We start from the raw sequence: 17238 nt of genomic DNA on the forward strand, positions 1-17238 counted from the left end.
TGCAAGAGAAGAAGCTATTCTAACAAAACCTTGATATGCTTGAAAATAACTAAAAGAAGGGAGTGGAAAGTTCCTAACACAAAGAAATGATAAATGCCTGAGGTGATGGATACTGATTACCCTGATGTGGTTAACTAACTTTGTATGCCTGTATCAAAACATCATACATACCCTATGAAGATATACAACAATTATGTACCCATAATATTTAAAAATAAAAATTTTCCAAAAAGAAATTGGGTGAAATTATAAATAAATGTAATTATGATAAAAGCCATCTTTCCCTTATTTTTACAGATGCTAATAATTTACCTTATTGTGTCTTATGCAATGGAACATTTTATTTCTTTCTTTCTTTCTTTTTTAATGCTGTTGGACCCCTCAAGGAAAGAGTGGCCACTGTAAGGCCAACCTGACATCCTGAGGAGAACTTTTCTCTCTCTCTCTCTCTACTGCAATGGGGCATTTTAAAATAATATTTACTGTGCCACTTAAGTTGTGAGACCAACCATTCACAGTATAAAGTATAAAATAAATTCACAGCACAAAATACATTTATATTGAGACCAATCATTCACAGTATAAAGAAAAAGGAATTAAGTATTTAAACTTAGATATGATAAGCTCTTGAAAAGCCAAGCATTTATTACATCTTTTCAAACCAGAAATGAGAAAGCCGCTGAAGCTCCTACAGGGCGAGTTATATGACACTGACGAGAGAAGTACACATATGAGCTGGGAGAGCCTTGTCCGCTGACACTGCAGAATGCTTACTGGATGAAAAGTCCGTAAAAGAAATCATTGCCACTTTGCAATGTCATCCAATTAAAAGATTTAGCTTCAATATGAAGACTGAGTTGCTATCTTCTCTGAAAACTCATACTTTTGCATTAAAAATGGGTGAATCTCCAAATATTGATGGACTTGATATTTTGCTTCTTTGTTATCAGCACAACAAATTATCAAAGAAGATACTATTTTATGTGATTTTTTGGCATCAAAATACAAGAGGTGTTAAACTATTCAAACTACTGAATAATTTTTTGAATCTCAGCATCCTCCTGCAACTACCACTTTAACACGTGGACCATGTTACAAGGCAAGGGTGGGTAATTGCTGCTGCCTTAGCAGGAACCAAGGCAGCAGCTCCAGACTGTGCTTGCAGCCATTAGCCAATTTCACTTAAGAATGTCCTTTACAAAAAATTAAAAAAAAAAAAAAAGAATGCCCTTGATAAACAGTAAAAATTATTAATTTTATTAAATCCCAACATCAAGTACACATCAGTTCAAGATAGTGAGTGATGAAATGGGCAAAACCCGTAAGCACCATTCAGGACAGATGCCTTGAGGAAAACCCTCGGGGCCATTATTTTAGTTGGAAGCTGAGTCAGCCATCTCTTCATGGAACTCCACTGTTACTTGAGAAAAGGACAGACAGATGAACCACAGCTATTCAGACATGGACACATGGAAGACATTTTCTTTAAAATGAATGAAGTGATCCTAGCACTTAAAGGAAAACAGCTGATAGTAATTATAGCCAAGGAGAAAATTCAAACTTTCAGGTAAAAATCAGAATTTAGGTAAACTCGTATCCACCTCCATGAGCTTGAGCGCTTCCTAATCATTAAAAACTCTTCAGATGACATCAGTCAGTGATGATATCAACAAATGTGAATGTGATCTTGTAGAATGAAATCTTTCAACATTGGGAAGATCTATAACTCTCAGGAAACCAATTATTTTCCAAATAATCAATGTATCATATTATAATTTATGTGGGTAAAGGATCCACTACAAGACAGAAATAGACCAATGGGTTATACTATAACAGAGACCAAGAAGTTTACTGAAGGGCTTTGGAGTCCACATTGCAACTAACTTTTAAGTACTACTTATTAAGTTCTAATGTAGCACCAAAGAATATCCACAATTATCTCAGAAGAGTATTAAAGTACTCTTCCCTTTTCCAAATACAGTAGAATCTCTGTAAATTGATCCCCCAAGAGACTGTAACAAACTGGTCCACACACGGAGGTGGTCAACATAAGGAACTAGGCCTACTGTACTGAGATGGTACAAGTCCAGTTGTGAAAACTAGGTCAACTTCAGGAGGTGATCAGTACAGGGAGGTGGCCAACTATAGAGGTTCTCTGGGTATATCTGTATAAGGTCATATTTTCTTTCATATGTTTCAACCAAAATTAACACACTGCAAATTGAATGCAGATACAGATGAGAATCCAGGTACCTTCTATTCAGCAAGACATTAAAGAGATTTGCCAACATGTAAAACAATGTCATTATAGCCACTGAATTTTTTATTTTGTAAATATATTTATTTTTCATAAAATAAGTCAAATGTCCTAACCCGTCATGGATTTATTATGAGGATTTTAAATGTATAAGTTAATATGAAATTCTCAGTTTTAATATTTAGTATGGTACATTTCAGGACAAATAACCCACATAAGCAAAAGCACAGCGTGGTTCTCAATAATTTTTGTGCGTGTAAAGCACTTAGGAAACAAAAAAATTAGGAATCACTAATGTAGACAATAGAAGTCACTGATTTCTTAATATCTATTAACGCTACCAATAGCATTAACCATAAAATACCACACCGTGAAACCAACATGGTTTTCTTTTCTGCGCAAATTTTGTGTGTGTGTGTGTGTGTGTGTGTGTGTGTGTGTGAAAAGACACCCCTCCCTCTTCCCCAACTCCTGCAAAAACAATTTTATGACCTGGGTCAAAGTAAACCCTAAATCATCTGACAGTGCCTAGGAGGTGAGGCTGTAATGGCCAGCTATCTCTCCCTCTGGGCATTCTTTGACAGGTTAAAGGCTGGTTCATCTATAATAAGTGTCAGTAATTCTCCATGTCCACAGGCAGTCTTGACAGTAACCTAAAAGCCTTCTTCTATATCAGGTATTTTACTTCAGAGAAAATAATGGGTCCTGAAAGAGGTTTCTCGAAAAGTCCCCTAAGTAACACGTATTTGCATCCAGAGTAAATATGTCATCTACCTATGAGATTGAAATTTTTTTAAAAAAAATAGCCAACACAGTATTACTCTGTAAAAGTAGAAAAAAAAGTATTAATACCAAAGAACCTAAAAAATGTGTAAGTCAAGCAATTTGAAATTTAAATTTTTTAACCTACACATGTTGAAGAGCCTATCGAGTTTGTCATTAGCCCAGTTCTTTTACAATTAGCTTCATAAAGATTTCATTTCTAAAATAGAAGAATTAACTCCAAAAGTGCAGGATAGCTAAACGCATTCTCTGCAACAAGAGTCAGGGTTATCTTAGCTGAAGGGCTTACCAGGTGCCTGACTGATAAGCAAATACTGCACTCCTAAAGTTTCCTTCTCTGGCAGGCCAAATAGATGATATGTAATGAATCATTGATTTATAAACCCAGAGCTGCTTCTCAGCTGTCTGTAATCAGACACTTAAAAAGCTGTCAGAGCATCACTAGATTTTCAAACAGGAAATTTTCTTCTTTAAAAAAAAATCCTTACTTATTTCTAAACGTTGTCAAATGTCAAACCTTCTAAAATCATTTCACTTCGACTGTCGTGCATTTTTAGAGGCAACTAAACACATTTCCGTCTTTGCTCTGCGGAAGTATTGAGGAAATAACTTCTGGGTGTCCAGAAATGGCACTTGTCAAACAGCACAGCCCGAGGTTAACAGATTAACATTCACAGCAGGACAGCTATCTGACATATTGGTAGCTAGGTGTGCATCTAAGTATCTGACACCACCATCTGAATCCCTTTTTAACATACTTTCTTTTAAGGGATAAAATTATCTTCAGTAGCACAAAGGAAAGGAAATGAATAATGATAATGGCCAGAAAAGAAATGAACTTTGTTTGTATAATCACGGCAATTTTTTTAAAAAGTAAATATTAAGGTGCAAAAAAAGGAAAATGTAATGGATTCATATATTAATGTGTTTTTGAAAAAAAAAAAACAACATACAGGATGGTTTGTTTCAGTAAGGAATAAAATATTTGCTATTTTAAGCCTTACCTTGGAAAAATCTGTCAACAATTTCCTCACAATTTGATCTGCTTCGGTTATATATATTTAATAAAGAGTATGGCCAGATTTTTCAATCAATCTTATCATCGTTGATGGAAAAACACCTTTTATTAAGTTTAACTTAGAAATATTCTTTCAGTTGAAGCCAAAGATACACAAATATTTTGAAAAAGCATTTTTGAACATAAAGGTAAGTGTGGCAGAGATGCATAAAAATCCCACTTTACATTAAATTCAAAAAATTCCAATAGTATCCAAGCATTTGTTTCTGTGAATCCATTCAAACTACTTACACCTGTCTCTAGGACCAAAAAGTGCCTCTTCTCACATTATTTCTTCCGCAAAATCAGAGAAAATGCCAGAATGACAGCGAACACATCATCTGACCCTTTATAACAAGGGTCTGATTCTCTCAGTAATAATGATTGAGGCACTGGGCATTGTATTTGGATTTCTTGGGGCAACATATACCCGCATTTTTTGTTGTTTCTCCTGGCACTCTTCTTCAAAATATGACTCTTTTTCTCTATGCAAATGTCCATGTCCTTACTTTTTGTTCTTACACAGTAAATAGGCTTTACCAAACTTTCTGTGCACTCAGCTTCAGAGAAGACTTTTTAAACTTGATCTTTCAGTATACATTGTTCAAGATAGAGTCTGGCTATTTGCCTATATGTTTCCATCTGAGTAATGTCATCTACATTTACATGAGGAAAAACAATAATTCCAAACAGAAAAACTGCACAACTTCAGAGCAAAATCTTAGCTGATTCGCAGGTCCACATTTTCTTTCTGGATTACACGGTACTTCCAAGTTGAGATTAACTTTTCTCCATTTGTTTCTCCTGTGCCCCAGCTTCTTAATGAACCTTCCATCTTGTCTAGGAAAGACTTTCTGCAGCTTTTTCCATCGATGATGAGGTGAGATTAGAAAGAATGAATAAAATGTTTCCAAAGTTTAAGAAAATACCACACAGAAAAAAAAAAAAAAAAAGTTCCAATAAAATGAATTCCACAGTTTCTGAAAATGATTTCCAGGAGCCAGAGATAAAATTTGGAATAATTTCCTTAATTTTTGCATGAACTCTACACTGAATATTGGCCACTTAGGTGGCCTCTTTTATCCTGGACCACAACAGAGGTTTATGAAATAATGATCCAGTTGTTCAAAGTTCTGTGACTTCTGCGGCAGCCTTTCCAGAAATACAAGAATGACTTCTTCATTTCAATTCTATTGCTTTCTATATGGGCTTATTATGACTAATTCATATGTTTAATCTCTGTTTAAAGCATCCAGAGTGCTTTCAAAAAGAATTCCAGGGTATTTTGGTTTTTTTAGTACCTGCATACCACTGATGTCAGGTTTTACTTTCTTTGGTTTTAAAACAATTACAAATGTAAAATAAATTTCAATTATAAAATTACTATTAAAATTAGAATATTTCACATATTAAGTAAAATATGATCTTCCAAGCAAAATATATATATATAATAGACACCTTACAGTTCACATTCTTCCCTATTTTTAACTTAAAACATAAAAGTAACTCCAAGTGATTACATAGAAAGACAAAATTGAAGTAATTCATGCTAAGTTTCTTCTTGTCTATAACTCCTGTGCTATTTATAATGTATAGTATTTTCAAATGAAGGAATCTGTAATAAGGCAGGGAATGGAAATATACAATCTGTCCCAAGCCAGGTCAAACAATTCCAAACTGTCATGAACTTGCTTTCAAAATGACTGTATGAAGCTATGTCATCACATACCTGGAACAACTACATAACCAAGAGTTCTCCAAATTAACTTCCACGTAGAATACAATGTTTATTAAAGGATGAATGATAAAAATGTGCTAAATCAAAGCCTACATATATTATTGAAACTCAAGAGGCACCACACACATAGGTAAAACTGAGATGAACAAAAGTTTCTATCAATCACATTGTTTAGAATTGCCAGTCCATAGTAATATTAAAAATCCTCAGGCAACATGCCCACTCACTGTCTGCATCTAGGGCGAACCATCCCCATGGCCCACCCTGGGGAAGCCACTGCCTGTAGCCATTTTGAGAATTTTCCAAGTCCCGACATGAATAAAGACAAAAGAAAAGCACACTAGGTTGAACCATGTCCCGTGAAAATGCATGTCTACTCTGAAACTCTAAACGTGACCTTAGTTGGAGATAGGGTTTTTGCAGTACACTTAGTTAAGTTAAAAGCAAGTCATAGTGGGCCCTAATTCAATGGCTGGGGTACCTATAAGAAAACTGTGACACACACGAGCAGGCGGCCACATGACGAAGGAGACAGACATCAGAGCCAGGTGTCTACAAGCCAGGGGACATTAAGGATCACTGGCAATGACAAGAAGCTGAAAGAGCAAGGAGAAATCCTTCACTGGAGTGTTCCAAGGAAACATGGCTCTGCCAACACCTTGATTTTGAACTTGTAGCATCCAGAATGGCGAGAGAATAAATCCTTGTTGTTTTAAGCTATTCAGTCATAATTTATTATGACAGTCCTAGGAAACTAAAACAGGGACAATCTCTGCAAACGTTCAGTACAGAAATACATCTTGAATATTCTGAATTCCATGCACTTTGGCTCTGTGCTTTTAAGGTCTTTAGAAACCCAAGAGTAGCACTTAGAAAAAAAGTCCAGTAGCACTATTTTCTCTTCTTGCCCTGTGAAATTTGCAAAGATGAAAACAAGAATTTAAGAAACAAAGAAGAAAGGGAATTTAAAAAAAAGAAGAAAACTTTAAAATTCCAACTCTTTTTCTAATCGGAATAGCTATAAGCAATCTTTTATTTCTCCTGGTGTGGGAACTGTGAAATACAAGTTCTAATGGTTGTACAGTTCGTATTATGACAATATTTTATCTGTATCTATTTTCCTACAATAATGTAATTGGAGAATCCTGATGCCGGGGTCAAATATAAACAGCAACTGCCTTCTGTCACTTTTAGCAAAGTGATCTACCTTCTACAGGAAATACGTGGGAGACTCTTCTAAAATAAGTTACGCTAAAGAGAAACATCAACTAATTGATTTCCTATCTTTCCAGAAAGGCAAACTGCAGTAGCTTTTCAAAATACCTATTATCCCATTAACATACATTACTTAGTCAACTCAGTATAATCAATGAATAGGATAAAAATACTCAATTAACCTGGGGGCAAAAAAATGGCACAAACAGTGATTGCATGTATTTTTACTGCATTTACCTAGAGTATCCCCTCCTATTACTGCTTATTCACAAAACTTTCTCTTTTGTTCAAAAAATCAAGCTGTCTTCCCAAATTGATAAAGCCGACTCTCCCAGACTTACATCCTCAGGTCCCTCACGGAATGATTTGTTTGGCAGAGTTTATGATATTCCAACCTCATCTTCTGTCATGTTATATATTACTCTTTTAAGTGGCTAGTGGTTTTTTCCCCTCTTATTGCCTCTCTGCTTATGCTTACGCCCTCTGACCCAAAGTCACTCCTTTCGACATAAAAAGTTTTTCCAGTCATCAAGATATTCTGCCGTGTTCACAAAGCAACGCGGTCAGCACTGTGCTCCATCCTCCGTGGCGCTTTCTTTTTATGGTCCTGTACATTTCTGCTGCAATAAGCTGCATTCAAAATTTGTAACTTCCCCAAGGCCTCCTGTCTGAGTCAAATGTGCTGCTGCCTCGTGACATCCTCGGTAAACAAAAAATTGAAACACATGTGTCTAATCTCAGTGGAAAAGAGGAAAGAAAGAGGTAAAAGTGAAGCAAGATGGATCTCATGAGCTATTTAACAGTAAGAGTGTTTCTGCATAAAGCAAGCTGAGGGTAACAATAAAACCGTGAGGAAACAAGAGCAATAGAAGGGACGGAAGGAGGGGCCCACGATGAGAAAACAGTGTTTACAACCCTGTCGGACACATGCCAAGAAATCTCATAGAACTGCTCAGGAAGGCAGTTTACCTTATCTGTACAAGCTGAACCCCAGCATGCCCTGTAATCCAGCAGTTCCACTCCCAGCAGATATGCTGCTGGAGCCACAAGTGCTCTGAGTGTTACATCAGTAACGTTCACAGCAGCCCAAACTGGAAACTACCCAAATTTCAACAGCAGAATGTGCAATACAATAAAATACCATACCAGAATCTGAACAGGGACAGAGGCCAAGACCTCCAGTGGGTGCTGGACAATGTGGATACAGGACCCTGCGTAGACTTTGCTTTTTCTAGCTGATAAAGGAGAAGGCTACTAAGTGACTGACTCGTGGGTACCACACACAGCACAGATGTGTTGGGATGATTCAGGTCCCAGGCAGGAGACAGCAGGACAGTAGAATTCATCGTGCTGCTCAGAACTGTGAGCTACTTGAAACTTAGGACCTGTGTTCCTCACCCTGCGGCCTGTGGGCCCTGGTGGCCAGCGCAGACCTTCGGTGCAGGCCTGGAGTAGTCTCCTGTCCGGACAGAGTGAGAAGGGAACAGTGCTGGACACTGGCCCTCTCCGGCTGCTGCACTGGTGTGGCTTTGGCCAGGCAGCACTGGCTGCTCCTGGGTGTGCAGAAGCCAACAGTGTGCCGCCTCTGACTGCTGCCTCCTTTTCGGGAGTTTAGCAGGCCTGGGTGCTTCTCAGCTGTCTCAGGATCAGAGGAACATTTGAGTTTTCCTAGCTACATCTGGGACCTTGGCTGGCATTATGAGAATGAGACTCTACCACTCCGGAAGATTTATGCCTGCAGATTTAATTGCAGGTGCCAAATTGCCAATGGTTGCCAAAGTTGAAATTAGTATGTTAAACAGACCTCATCAGGAGCTGTCATGTCCTAACTTGGACTCATGAAGGATCAAAAATCTCTAAACTTCTATTTTCAGTGTATTGAGAGAAAAAAGTGGAAGATAGGAAAGAAAGATAAGACATAAAAAGGACATATATATTCTGACATTCTACACAGGAAAAAAAAAGACACTGAACTTGGTTGGGAAAAAAAATCAGTCATTAGCATTACAACCCTATAAGAGGTGGCAAATATATAATACAAGAGCTTAATAATACACTGATACAATTTGATTCTTATATATTGATGAGACCTCTTCTTTCTGTATCTAGAAGTAAAATTTTAAGGGGTAAAATTTTAAGTGTCAACATTGGGGCCCTGAAACCTCATTCCCTGCTCAATAGATTTAGTTCTTTTGCTGATCTTAGAGCACAGACCTACTTTCAAATTATGTTAAATGAAATACGTAATAGCAATGAAAATAAAGTTTACTGCAAATAAAAAAAATTTAAAAATTAAACTTATTATTTATTTCTGGGATTTTCCATTTACTATTTTCAGACTGAGGTTGACCACTAGTAACTGAAACTACAGATAAGGGGGAACCACGCTGTCTAAATGTCACAAGCACAGTGTTAAGCCAAAGTAGTCAGACTCAAAAGAATACACACTATATGGTTCCAAGTATATAAAATTCAAAAACAGAAATAAATGAGCAAGTGACATATGTCAGGATGGTGGATCCTTCAGGAGGGAAAAAGGGCAGTGACAGGGGAGGGGAACAGTTCGAGGAATAAGGTACTAGTAACTTTCTCTTTCTTGATCAAAATGACAATCACGTAAACACTCATTTTCTGATAATTCATAATGCTTTTCACTTATGGTCTGTGTGTTTTTCTGTATGTATGTTATATTTTACAACAGATAAAAAATAAGAATCCCAATCCAGCACATTCCTACCAAACAGAGGCCGCAAAGAAATAAAGATAAGAGTCCCCTGCCAGGGCGCAGATGATGATGACAAGGAACAGTCAGATCTCTTGCTCACTGAGATACCAGCAAGTCTGAAATCTGAAAAATTAGGAACTTTAGGACTGGTAAGAAACTGAATTCCCTGGAGGAATTTTTTCCACCCTGGATAAAAACAAAGGTGAAGTAGGTATCAGATACCAAATTTGGCCTGAGCCTATACTTTTAACATTTCAGAAGCTTTATTTAAATTTCCTGAAACTAGGCCCAGGCTGGTGGATTTTCTGAGCTCACTAGTTTGAGACCAGGGCTGAGCCAGAATGAGACCCTGTCTCTAAAAATAGCCAGGCGTTGTGGTGGGCACCTGCAGGGTGGGCACCTACTTGGGAGGCTGAGGCCGGAAAATCTCTTGAACCTAAGAGTTTGAGGTTGTTGTGAGCTGTAATGCCACGGCACTCTACCAATGGTGACAAAGTGAGACTCTGTCTCAAATAAATAAATAAATTTCCTGAAACTTGCAAACAGCTCAAATTCTTACATCATTCCTTCACTGGACAATCATGGAGCTGGAGGGAGGCACAAGAGACCATATGACCCAACTTCCACCAACCTGGTCAAATATACACAAATACTATTCCAAAGCTCTCAGGACACATGAATTCTGAAAGGTTCCTTAGTTACATCTTCTAGTAGAAACAGCCTGAACCACCTCTGAGCAGCTCCATAACTGAACTCAGTCTCACAAAATCTAAGCTCACTTCCTTCTCCTCTCCTATTCTACTCTAGACGAGGAAAAAAAACATCTCAAAGGACAAGCTAAAAAATCACCAAACACGTCCTCAGCAATTCTTCAGGTTAAATTTTCATACTTCTTTATCCTTTAAACTTCCTTTAATCACTTTCACACCTGTCTTCTGAACCTTCTAATGAGCAAAATATAGTGGATATTATATAAATGGATTTTATATAAATATAAAAATGGATTAAAATGCTTTAGGAAGATTTTACTAGGCTACATCAAATGGTGCCTTCAGACTCCAATATGGTGAGAATTACCACTCTTACAACATTTTAGAAAGAAGAAGGTAGTTTCAAAAATCATAGCTTAAACCCACAAATCTGAACGCAAATAAGGTAGAAAGAATTCGTGTAGCCTAGACCCAACCTTCACCTCAAACGTTGAAGCACTGTTCAAATATGAGGGATTTAATTAGCAGGTGTACAAGCAGGGTGGGCTGAAGGCCCAGGAAACAATTTCAAAGCATGCCACATAGTCACAATGCCTTGCAGAATGCAACCTATCAACCTGCCTAAGGTGTCAAAATCAAAAGTCAGTATTCTTTCAGAGGAGGGGTATTCTACCTCTGAGAATTCACAGAGAGTGAAGAGAGAATTCTCTTCATAGAGAGATTCACACTCTTCAACCTCAGCTGGGCCCTCAATACTACCTGACATTACAATCCTACCACGTTGTCTTAGCCCCTTCTAGCCCTTTTTCTAGAATAGCTATTTCAAACCTTCCCTTTCCCCAAATTTCTTTTTTTTAATGTTACCATTTAATCTTGTGATAATGGAATTAGAAAAGACTTTCACTTTGTTTTATTTTGCTATCTTTATTTGCTATAGTGTCCAAATATTACTTCTTTTTAAAAAAAATTTGTTTGTAAAGGTGGCACTTCACTATGTAGCCCAGACTGGCTTTGAACTCCTGGCCTCCTGGGTTGGCCTCCCAAAGTGCCAGGACTACAGGTGCGAGCTGCCATGCCCAGCCACTCCCCTCAAATTTCTCACTTGCCCATTTTGCTCAGCAGACATTACTTCCTAGTTCCCAGGCAAAGAGAAAGAGTTATTTGACCAGAACTCCCTAAACTTTCTTTGTTAGGTTCACTTTTTCCTCTTAACACTCCACTGAAAGAAGAGTGTGTGAGTGCCACAGAAAGAAAATATACTTTAAGTGGTCCTAGAGGTCTTGAAAACTACCTCTATCCCCAAGTCGCACCCCTTCCTCTACCCCATTACAGCAGACACAGAGCCCCTCCTCCCAGATGAATCCGTCCACCATCACAGAGGATGATACCCTCGCCTGCCTTATCAGACGGAGATCTCGCCCTCTCCACCATCTCCTACTTTTTCCTCTTTTCAGTCTCTCCCTCTCTCTCCAATTTTTTTTTAGGAAGAGTCTCACTCTGTTCCCTGGGTAGAGTGCTGTGGTGTCACAGCTCACAGCAACCTCAACCTCCTGGGCTCAAGCGACCCCCTTGCCTCAGCTCCAAGTAGTTAGACACCTGCCACCACAGCCTGCTAGTTTTTCTGTTTTTAGTAGAAAAGGCGCCTGGCTCTTGCTCAGGCTGGTCTAAAACTCCTGAGCTCAGGCTGAAACCATTTCGAACTTGCAGAAAAACTGAAATAACACTACAAGAACGCCTTTAAGTCCATCACCTCTGCCTCTTCTACTCAAGTTTCATCAGTTGCCTTAATAACATTATAACAAAAAAGATCACAGGCTGCAACCAGTTGTTACATCTCTTCAGTCTCTTCCAGCGTGGAACAGCTCCTCCCTCTTTCACTGACATTCTTAAAGATTACAGAGATTCAAGATGGCAGGAGATTCGAAGACTTCAGCAAAAGGGAATGGTCTGTTGCTTCCTCATCATTAGATCCAGGTCACCTGCTTTTGGCAGCACAAACAGAAGCGATGCTATGTTTTTCTTGTAGCAGCTTCTCAGGTGGATATGATGTCACTCTCTCTCATTAGTGATGATAATCACTTAATTAAGAAACCTTATCTACTAGGTTTCTCCACTGTATTTTTTCTCCATTATAATTAACACTAATTTGTTGAGCGATGCTGCGAGGCTATAGAAATAGCCCATACTTCATGCTACCTCACCTTTTAGTTTTAGTATCTACTCCTATTTCTTACCTTAACTATTTACATCTACAGTAGTAGTCGCCTGGTTATTTTTCTAGCTCCATCATTCCTTCTCCATTTATTAGTTAGCATTTCACTTGAGGAATAACTTCCTTTTCTCTCCCATGATTTATTCATTTATTTACTTATATCAGTGCACACTCAAAAACATTTCTATCATGTTCAATAGGTTATAAACTTTTACTGTCATTATTTATTTTGATGCTCAAATTTTCCCAGATTTGGCCAGTGGGAGCCCCAGTACACTGGCCCCTGTGTCCTTTCCAAGTGTCAGTCATTCCTGAGTACCTTTTTACTTCCAAGCATAGGGAGATATTCCAGGCACCAGCCCGGGGATCAGTCATTTTTCCAGAGAGCCCTGATTCCTGTTAGTAGACCATGGTATTCAAAAGTCAAGCTATGGGCTCTAGCTCTGCTCATTGCTCCTAGAGGGTCACTCTTTCTAAGAGCTCTGGGAAAGAGCGAGGAAACGTGATGAGAGAACTAGGAAGTGTTTGTGTATGTTACGTGTCTATTTCTATATCTATACATACTAAAAGTCGTACGTTCACACTATTAGCTTCCCCATCTGTGAAAAGGCTGGCTCCCACTACTTCATATATTGACTTATCTGCTCGGTTGCCTATATGTAGACAGCCCATCTCCTGAGCCCAACTGGCCAGCATTACCACACAGCTCTGGCATGCTTCCCAGCCACACATTTTTTCTAAAGAGCTACCTATATTGACCATCTCTATTTCCTCACCTTCAGCCATTCTTCGACCCATTGCAATCTGATTTTCAATTTGGTCAAAGCAACTAGTGAGCTCCTTGCTGGCAAATCTAAAGGATCTTTCTTCATCCTTTTCTAACTCGAGCTCCCCTGTAGCATTTGGCACTCTGTGAACATGCCCTGCTTCTTAAAATACTCTCTCCCTCTGGCGCCTCTAACTCCCCCACTCAAACTGATTTTCCCTCCACCTCTTCAACCATCCCTGCTCAGATTCCTCCATGGGCTCCTTCCCCCTCCTACTCTTACTTATGGTGATTGCCTGGGGTTCTGCCCTCGCTCTCGTCTCTGTGTGGCCCCTCAGTTCATGTCCTACCATGGCTACAATTAACTATGTTCTGCTGACTCACATATCTACCCTCTTACCCCAGATCCCATTCCTAAGCTCCTACATAATGAAATGCCCATCAAATATTATGACTTGGGTGTCTCTCAATCATGCCACACATAATCCATCTAACACTGAAATAATTTCCACCCTACTCCGTCTCCCAAACCTGTTCTTCTTTGTGAGTAATTCAACCCAAAGAACAGAACTGCCATCTGTTCAGCAGCCAAAACCAGCAACTGAGGAAACATTCTTAACTCCTTCTTTTCTCCCACCCCCATATCATCAAGCCTGATGATGTTGCCTCTTAAATATCTATATCCTCAGAGATTCTGTAGACTGAGCAATCATCATTTTGTGCCTGAATCACCACCACAGTCTTCTCACTGGCCCTCCACTCTTGCCATTCTTTCAATCTGGCCTCGCAGAGTGCTGGGATTACAGGCATGAGCCACAACCTTTGTAAAATCCTTCTAAGAACACCACTGCCTTGGGAGAGTGCTAATTCCTTCCCTTGGCTCACTAGGCCTTGAAGGAGCTTGTCCTAGCTCCTCTCCTACCTGTACAACATCATAACTTGTTCTTCAACTTCAACCCCAATATAGCTGCACTGAAATTTCTTACACTTCTACCAACACACAATATTCCTCCGAGTCTTTGGGCCTTCACATATTAATTTCCCTCTGCCTCTTTCTACATTGCTTGCCCAAGTTCAATATATCCCTCAAACAGAGAACTGACCTTCTCTGGAAATCTTCCCAGCCTTCCCCTGCTCTTTGTCTCCCCAGTTTTCTCGCTGTTTCTAGAATGCTTATCACACTGAATCATGGGGGCTTATTTAATGATTTAACTTTCCAAGCAGTTTATTATCTCAGAGAGAAAGGGAAGCAGTGTCTTATCCACAGCTCTATCCCCAGGGCCCAGCAAAACAGCTGAAACACGGTGCATGTGCCCTAAGTATTCACTGAATGAATGAGCCTCAAAAATAACTCAAACTCAATGGCAGCAGCAGCCAAAAAGCACATTTCACACGTGCCTTCATGCAAGACATGGAGTCATACATCTTCCTTCACTCCTGCTGCTGCTCAGTGCAAAGGCTGGCAATATTATGTGCAATGAAAAATGATGCAACCATGTTAGCCCGAATAAAAATACAATTATTTCCACAAATAAAAAAAAACAAAACAGTTTTTCTGCTTTCTCTATCATAAACGGGAATGGTCATGAATTTCACATTTTCATGAAGATAACGTAGGCAATTCAACACGTGAGAGGACACAAGTTCTGTGCCGAGCAGGTTAGAGTTAAGAGTGAATGTTCTGGCCCTTTAGACAGGCCCACGAAATTCTCCCTGTGTACATGCCACTCTCACATTACACATGCACAACACACACTCACAGAGTCTTAGAAAATATACAGCATGATTGAACAAAAGAAAGATAGGAGGCTGGGTGTGGGGGCTCACGCCTGTAATCCCAACACTCTGAGAGGCCAAGGCATGTGGACTGCTGGAGCTCAGGAGTTCCAATCCAGCCTGAGCAACAGAAAGACCTGGTCTCTACTGAAAATAGAAAAACTAGCCAGGCATAGAAGTGGGTGCCTATAGTCCCAGCTACTTGAGAGGTTGAGACAGGAGGATTGCTTGAGCCCAAGAGTTTGAGGTTGCTGTGATCTAGGATGACACCACGGCACTCCACCCAGCGTGACAGAGTGAGAATCTGTCTCAAAAAAAATAGGAGATGAGCTCCTGAAGGACACAGCCCCAAACTTATCCTGTTGTCTGGCCCACAGGTGAGGTAAGACCAAATGCAAGAGGTGAACACCAAAGGTCAACGCTGGGAGAAGAAGGAAAGCTAAGAAATGGATTAATCTTCTTTCTCCTGACTATATGCCATAGGCCAAATCCAAGTTATCTCATTTTTCCTGTCCCTATTTTAGAAGATTAAGTAGCCTTTAGTTAGTAAATAACAAAGACCAGCCCTTTCCAATTTTTAGTCCTGTATCTCAGACTGGGCAGGACTGAAAAATTAGAAAACACTGGTAGAAACATCATATTTAGAAAAATGACAAGAAATAAGTAAACATTAAAAATTATTGGTTTGGAGAGTAGGAAGTAAGGATAGGAAGTGTCAGGCAAAGGATCTTGTTTTTAGTGTGAACCTTCTAGTAATATTAATAATTGAGCTTTAAAATTATACATATGGGCTCAGCACCTGTAGCTCAAGCAACTAGGGCACCAGCCACATACACTAGAGCCAGCAGGTTTAAATCCAGTCAGGTCCCGCCAAACTACAGTGACAACTACAACCAAAAAATAGCTGGGTGTTGTGGCAGGCGCCTGTAGTCCCAGCTAACTGGGAGGCTAAGGCAAGAGAATCGCTTAAGCCCAAGAGTTGGGGGTTGCTGTGAGCTGTGATGTCACAGCACTCCACCCAGGAGGACAGCTTGAGACTCTGTCTCAAAAATAATAATAAATAAATAAATAAATAAAATTATACATATGTATTACTTTGACATAAAGCACAAGTTAAAAGCATAGCAGGGGACTGTTCACAAAATAATATATAAAGTCTGGTCTATTAAAAATAAATACACACGTATACAGAGAAGCTTTTGAATGTAGTTACTGGAGACTATCTCTGAGTGGTGGGGGTATATAAGTTTTGTTGGTTTCTTCTTTTCCTACAAGGATCTGTATTGCAATTTTAACAAGAAATATAATTTTTTCACTAAATATTTTAAAGTATTTACCTTTGCTGATTTTTCAATAGTTACGCCTCCATCCAATTCAAAAAGAACTGTCATGTTGTATCCAGTCTGGTTTCCATGTCCGTGAGGCCACCAAGTTTCTACAGTAACATTCTTTAAGATATAAGATAAGTCATTTTAACTGACATATCATATTTTCAGCAAAATAATACAACTCAGAGCATTATACTATGTATCAATTTCTCATATTGTCAACCATAGAAACTCTAGGTTCTAAAAGAACATGAGTCTCCCTACTTACATTACACCAAATCACACCAATCCATTGATAATATTTTGAAATCAACATGCAAAGAGTTTCACATAGATTTATTTATCAAAAGGAAGAGAAAGAGCAAAATAACATGAAAAACAGAAAAACAACTGTTCAGGCCAGGCACAGTGGCTCACACCTGTAATCCTAGCTCTCTGGGTGGCCAAAGCATGTGGATCACCTGAGCTCATGAGTTCAAGACCAGCCTGAGCAAGAGCAAACCCCCCATCTGTAAAAAAAAATAACCAGGCATTGGGGTAGGCTCCTCTCATCCTAGCTACTCCAGAGGCTGAGACAATAGGATCATTTGAGCTCAAGAGTTAGAGGTTGCTGTGAGCTATGATGCCACAGCACTCTACCAAGTGGCAATAAAGACTCTGGCTCAAAAAAA

The 17238-nt window shown here is 39.1% G+C and overlaps 1 protein-coding gene and 1 non-coding gene across 2 annotated transcripts in view; both read right to left on the bottom strand.

Annotated features, from left to right (window-relative positions):
- The window catches only part of MANBA (mannosidase beta), a 113681-nt gene that overhangs the window by 48807 nt on the left and 47636 nt on the right, over nucleotides 1–17238 (bottom strand). The window contains exon 7 of the mRNA XM_003796326.3: nucleotides 16577–16687. Within this exon, the coding sequence (XP_003796374.3) occupies nucleotides 16577–16687 (111 nt within the window). The remainder of the gene's footprint in view (nucleotides 1–16576; nucleotides 16688–17238) is intronic.
- On the bottom strand, nucleotides 368–506 carry LOC111727388. Its single transcript, XR_002774952.1, has one exon. It is a non-coding gene; the product is annotated as a small nucleolar RNA SNORA64/SNORA10 family (small nucleolar RNA).

This window comes from Otolemur garnettii, unplaced genomic scaffold (assembly GCF_000181295.1).
Source record: "Otolemur garnettii isolate 467f Iridium unplaced genomic scaffold, OtoGar3 scaffold00103, whole genome shotgun sequence".
In the NCBI taxonomy this organism is placed as follows: domain Eukaryota; kingdom Metazoa; phylum Chordata; class Mammalia; order Primates; family Galagidae; genus Otolemur; species Otolemur garnettii.